Source organism: Canis lupus, chromosome 1 (genome assembly GCF_048164855.1).
Source record: "Canis lupus baileyi chromosome 1, mCanLup2.hap1, whole genome shotgun sequence".
Classification (NCBI taxonomy): domain Eukaryota; kingdom Metazoa; phylum Chordata; class Mammalia; order Carnivora; family Canidae; genus Canis; species Canis lupus.
Genome location: NC_132838.1, coordinates 86,837,163 through 86,843,538, shown reverse-complemented (window position 1 = coordinate 86,843,538; position 6,376 = coordinate 86,837,163). Strand labels below are relative to the sequence as shown.

General features: G+C 34.8%; 1 protein-coding gene across 5 annotated transcripts in view; it reads right to left on the bottom strand.

Moving 5' to 3' along the window:
- Nucleotides 1-1,091: 1,091 nt before the first annotated feature.
- ABHD17B (abhydrolase domain containing 17B, depalmitoylase) overlaps nt 1,092-6,376 on the bottom strand; it is a 54,410-nt gene continuing 49,125 nt past the window's right edge. For all 5 annotated transcript variants that reach the window (XM_072838163.1, XM_072838134.1, XM_072838154.1 and 2 more), the window contains exons 3-4: nt 5,282-5,461; nt 1,092-2,630 (exon numbers count right to left, since the gene is read on the bottom strand). In XM_072838163.1, the coding sequence (XP_072694264.1) occupies nt 2,411-2,630; nt 5,282-5,461 (400 nt within the window). In that variant the 3' untranslated portion in view covers nt 1,092-2,410. The remainder of the gene's footprint in view (nt 2,631-5,281; nt 5,462-6,376) is intronic.

The following is a 6,376-nucleotide window of genomic DNA, read 5'->3' as shown; positions in this document are numbered from 1 at the left end:
GTTTGTACTGAGTCCAAAGAATAAATTGTCTGAAATATTTGAACACAGAGCTATCACTCCTTAGTTACAGAATTCTTCAGTTGGTTTTTGGATTTTAGTTTGTGGGACTCCTTTCAATTTGGCAAAACATCCCAAGATTTGCTTTAATTTATGAATATCCTGAAATGATATTAATATTTATAGGTATGGTTTGACTAGCCCTTCGTATGAGATTATGTCCCCATGACACACCCTAAAATTACAGCCAATGACAAGAGACTAACATGTTATTTTTAGCAAACTAAAAATATCCATTTTTCTTTCATCTGTCAAATCTTGGCAAATGCAATTTCATATTCCTATCAATGGCCTTTTATTGTACCTCAGATACTAATTACTAGGGTCCGTGACACCATGTATGATTGTGCCTCTCACTAATTTGCCAGCCTCCTCTTTATGCCATCTGTTCCCCTTGACTTTTGGCCAGTCTTAAAATGCACTGTCTTTTTTTCTGGGCTTCCCCGTACTGTTCCCTTCAGCCAGCAATGATTTCCCCTGGCCACTAGGTTTAGTCGTTTGAGATATCCTTCAAAGTTCCTATCAAACATCACTTCTTTGTGAAACTCCTTCTTGCGCTTTCCCTCATATCTCCCTCCCAATAGTACCATTTAACCTGTTATAATGAGCTACAAATCTCCCTCAGCCATTATTCAAATACTTGTGCAATAAGGTGTCTGTCTCCTTGGCTACACTGTGAAGTCTATGAGGACATGGCCAATGTCTACCTTTATCTGGCATAGGGTATTAGATGATTTAGACATTCAATATTTGTTGAACGAATGAATGAATTCTGAATTAGTATGATCAGAATTTTAAATTTAACAGGTATTCAAAGAAAACACTTAACTAAACTCTGGGGTATGTGGTGTACAAAAAAGGGAATTTTTACAGGCTCCACAACAATCTTGAGAAGGAAAAAAACCTCTCCAAAAAGAGAAGTGATGATAAAATTGAGAAAACCACACAACTATATTCTATAAAGATAAATGGTGAATGTTTTCAGTCCTTATGGTAAGGGATGGAAAGCATGGAAGAAGGCAAACAAGCACAGCTGGGTGATATATTTGTTGTTTTACTGTTAATTTGACACATCTGAACCAAAGCATTCACAATACTTGATATACTTTGAAGAGAATCATATACTATAGTCTTAGACATAACCACAGAACAAGCAGAACAATTAAAACTACATAAGGCCTTAAAATATATCCACAGTGTGTATTATTTCAATATTCATTCATTTACAAATTAGACTACATACCGTTAATTTTATTTTTATTTTTCTCTCATTGTTTTATTCAGGCAGGATTCATTCAAGGAAAGGCAACTTAGTTTTTGTGTGTGAGCTCTGTTTTTTACTACATTGGTTAATATAAAAGTTATGAATTAAATGTTCTTATATCCTGCATCCAGGAGTGAATCCATGAAATTCTCATATAGTAATCTAAAACAATAGGTCCTATTAAAAGGAGCCAAAGTGAAAAATGACCAAATAGCCAGCCTGTTTGTGGTCTTAAAGAACATCTAACGGACTCTCAGGTTTTCTTATAATAAAGTGTACTGCAATTCTATGAGATTAGTCAAAATTTAAAACAACATCGCGTACAAAATCATTCTTGAAGCTCTAAATGCCTTTTAAATAACAAAATGAGATTTTTTAAGTAGTTGCCTCATAGTACCAAACCTATAAATCAGAACTAGTTAAAATTCAGTGCTATCATGACTTCTCATTTACAAGGTAACTAGTTGGTAAATTAATAGATGGCATAAAAATTAAGACTTACATTTCTTTTTTAAAGGAGAAAATGTATGATAACCAGGGAATACAGAAAATTCAATGTATTTTACAATAAAATAACTGTTTAAACCTCGATCCCTGTACAACAGGGTTTAGGTCATCTCTAGTGAACTTGCATGTTTTCTTACAGTTTATTCTGAGTACTTGAATTTTTTTTAGATATACAGCTTTTTATTGAAAGAATATTACATTTGTATACCTGGATAAGATTTAGTACATTGAGATGTTTTAAAAATATTTATAAATTTATTTCTGATATGCAAAAGCATTTGGCAATACTTTTACAGCATTTGATTTTATAGAATTAAAATTTCATACAGTACTCATTTTGATGTTTAAAAAAAAATTCACAGAAAAAATATAAATTACACAGCCTGACTGCATGATACTGTTATTTCCAGTTTCTAGTTCTGGTAATTAAAACCTTCATTAAGTCTGTTAACAAATCATTACCTGTACATTTATGAAGGCAACTGACATGATTTGCAAACAAAACCTTCAGGTTTTATGTAATTTACCAAAGAGTGCAGTTCAGCAAGAAAAGAAAACCAGTATGCAAATTTACAGAATATTTTACAAATTTACCAGTTCCTGTGACACAAACTGTTTCAACCTTTCAAGGTACTGTCCATAAAGTTCCACATCATTGTGACCTGCCCCTTCAACCCACAGAGGCTCCACAGGTCTTTGGCAACGCTCAAACAATGCGAGGCCATGTGAAAAGTCAATTACTTCATCTTCAGTCCCATGAATTATTAATACTGGAGAGGTTATCTTAGAGATTTTGTCAATGCTGCAAGAAAAGAGGGGGGGGGGGAGAAAGTCAACGAATTAGCTAGAAAAGGATTGTGAAATTTTTTCTGTGATATACTGGTAGATCATTCAAATATCAGAACAATCTTTTGAATACATTCTGAAGAAATGATGTCTCTTGGATTTTATTTTATAGATTCCTTATTTTAAGATTACCTGAGGAAGCTACCTTCATGCACTTCTGTTTTGAGGAAATCACTCAATGGTTACTGTCAACCTAGTACAATGCTTAACATAGAGAAACAGGTTGGAAGTAGAGGATGAAACTAAGGACCATTCAAGTATGTGCTAACTTTATACCTCTCTGTATGCATTATTTTTTTCCTTCCTCTTAATCTACCAAAATGACAGCAAAATGTATTGTTTTGGGATATCACAAAAATAGGGAGAAAACCATTTTTAAGGGAATAGATGTTAAAATGAAGAAACAATCTAATTTATCCCATGGGATACCCCAGAAGGCAGGAACTGACATGGGGATGAAGGCAGATGACAGGAATCTATAGAATTGATTCAAGAGTCTGTTTAAGAAATAGTTAGGTCCCTCTCCTTCAGGTTCTTTCCCTTTCCTTCTGTAGATTGGTTAGTTTTACTCTACCCAAAAATGGAGGTTTTTGAGGACTAAGGGAATTGCTAGGCACAGATTAAGATGAGAGGCATCAGAGAGAGCAAGTAAACACACACGCTGCCGCTATGAACCCATTTTCTGTACTGAGTTTTCAGAATGCTGGCAGCCAGGCCTTCAATCTTCCACGGAGAACTTTTACAAAGAATCCTTGTTGGAGACTCTATCCACCTTAAGAGGAAAAGTAGAGAAAGTGTCACAGGGTGGGATCCCCAAGTAATTGATTTGACCAGATCACTGTACAGTGAAGTTCACAATCAACAAGACTTAACACCACGGTGCTTCAGATCAGCTCTTTAGTTCTTCACTCTTATGTATGAACAGACAATTTAGAATTATCAGACATCAGAGAACACTAAATATAAGACAGAGATCAAGACAATTTTAAAAAGACAACTTGAAGGAGACATAAACGACATAAAGTGAACTTACAAATTTTTACACTTAAAGTCTTTCCAGATAGAAGGCATTGTAACTATAAAATGAGGATAGAATCTTAAAAAAGAGGAAATCAATGAAGTAATTCAAGGCATTTGGTAAGGAAAAATGGTTGGGTGTATTATTTGCTATCAAATGCTCAATAATAAAGGAATTATAACAAAAAATAACAAAAAAAATTTAAAAAGTATGTTCTTCTTCAAATGTCAATGCTGCAAGAAAAGAGAGGGGGGAGGAAGTCAATAAATTAGCTTGCAGTTAAGTGCTGCTCTCTTTGTTGGTGTAGCAGAAATGAAAGAGGGAGCTGGACAGAGATTTAAGTTGGCAAAAGCATTAACCCAAATACTCCCAATCAATCCTAAAGTTCAGTTAGACAGAAGCAGTATCATACACATACCTTCCAATAAACCATTATCTAAAACAGAAACCACCGCCAAATTAATGTAAAAACAAAAAATCTCCCACAGCTCATATACTCCCACCATTAGCTTCCCTACAAAAGTGACCCCTTACTGGCTAATGATGAAAATATTTGCTTTTAAAATGACCCTTGTAAAAAAAAAGAAAAAATGACCCTTGTTTTTATAAATTAGCAGGTGAGGACTCTGGCCTTTGGCCCATCTATCATTCTCAAAAAATTCTTTGTATTACTGCCAATTAGGGAAAAGAAGTAAGACTGAAATTTGCCAGCTTCTCACTTCTTGCCTTCTCCCTTTGAGAAATATGGGCCATCAGTTTTTTCCAATTCTGAAGAGCTGGAGGAACTTCCATATTCTCTTGAAAAGTAGTCCTCCTTTCATATTTGTGTAACATTGTGTTTACAGACTTTGAGGTGCCAATACTTACTCAAATGAATTCTAGACACAACTTTTTTGTAACTGACTTCTTTTGTAAATCAGCTATCATTAATTAGATACCATTCACTAATTTTTATGCACACATGTCTCATTTCCCTCTACTCTTCCTCTATTCCAGTATTATGTCTCACTGAATGGTACTATTATTCATTAGCAGCTCAAGTCAGAACTCTAGGAATTACAGTCACGGTCGTTTGTTTAGCATCCTATATTCACTCTGACACTCAGTTTTGTCAATTTCATTTCTCAAATTCATTCTCGGGCAGCCTGGGTGGCTCAGCGGTTTAGCGCCACCTTCAGCCCAGGGTGTGATCCTGGAGACCTGGGATCGAGTCCTGTATCAGGCTCCCTGCATGAAGCCTGCTTCTCCCTCTGCCTGTGTCTCTGCCTCTCTCTCTCTGTATCCCTCATGAATAAATAAATAAAATCTTAAAAAAATTCATTCTCTTATCTCTAATACTACTAGTACCACTCTCTGGGGTATAAGGCCCTCAGCTATTTTCACCAGGATTGCTACTTGCTCAAATGTTTCAGCCTCCCAACTGGGCTACTACCACCACCCTTTATGAACTTTAATTTTTCACAATTTCTATAATATATGTAAATTAGAAGTTCATGGCTGAATGAACTGTATTATGAATGCCTTAAGTGATGAAAAAAAATGCCCTTAAATTTTCTTTGAATTAAACAATCTTGAATATGGATACTTACTTTGGGAATGCATCAAAACAGTAGGTCTTCTTGGTATCAGGAAAAGCAACTCGCATTCCCGAAGTCAAAGGAGAATGGAGAATAACAGCAGCACTCTCATACCGAGCAGCGAGATCCACAGATGGTACTGTCCCTATACTTTGGCCATATATAATCACATTTTCAGGGCGAATGCCGTATCTACAAAGTTAAAAAAAAAAAAAAAGGCAGAGTTGGACTGGTATGAAATATTCAGTCATTTTCTAAGGACTTCTAATAATAGAATGACTCAGAATAAGACAATGTCAACTTTATATTTTAAATGTTTCTTAGCCATCATTATCATATTTAATGCTGTAACAAACAAAACAAAAAACAAAATCTATATTCTTATTTCATCTGCTTCATCTTTTGGTGAGGTCTTTTAAAATTTCAAACTTAAATGAATTCATTAAATCATTTATGCAATTTGACACGGCACACTATTGACTAATCCTGAACATATTACATCACTAATATTTTAATGGATTGATGTTTAATAGACATTAAATGTAACAAAAGTTACATTATTTTCCATTCAATGTAACAAAAGTTCTTTGTCTAGACATCAAAAGTGGCTATTTTATTTTTTGAATTTGGTCATACTGATGAAAATTGCTAGATATAGTTACTGTATGGGATAAAAAATATATATACATATATATATTAGCTGAAAGCATATGACTATTTTTCTTGAAATTTGCCTTTTCTTATTAATAGAAATGAACTGATTGGAAAGATAAAAATATGAGTGAGAATTTCAAATGCTTTATGATTCAGTTAATTATGAATAGACTTCATGCTAAAAACTCCAGAGTATTGTTTTACTCCCTTTAAAAATGCTGATTGAAATATGTCAACTCACTGCCTCAAATATATCACATATATTCTATGTTCCAAGCACTGTTACTTGTCCATGGTATAACTGTCCCAACTTTAATACTGCAAATAGAAATGAGGTGCTGGGCAGCCCTGGTGGCGCAGCGGTTTAGCATCGCCTACAGCCCGGGTTGTGATCCTGGAGACTCGGGATCGAGTCCCACGTCGGGCTTCCTGCAAGGAGCCTGCTTCTGCCTC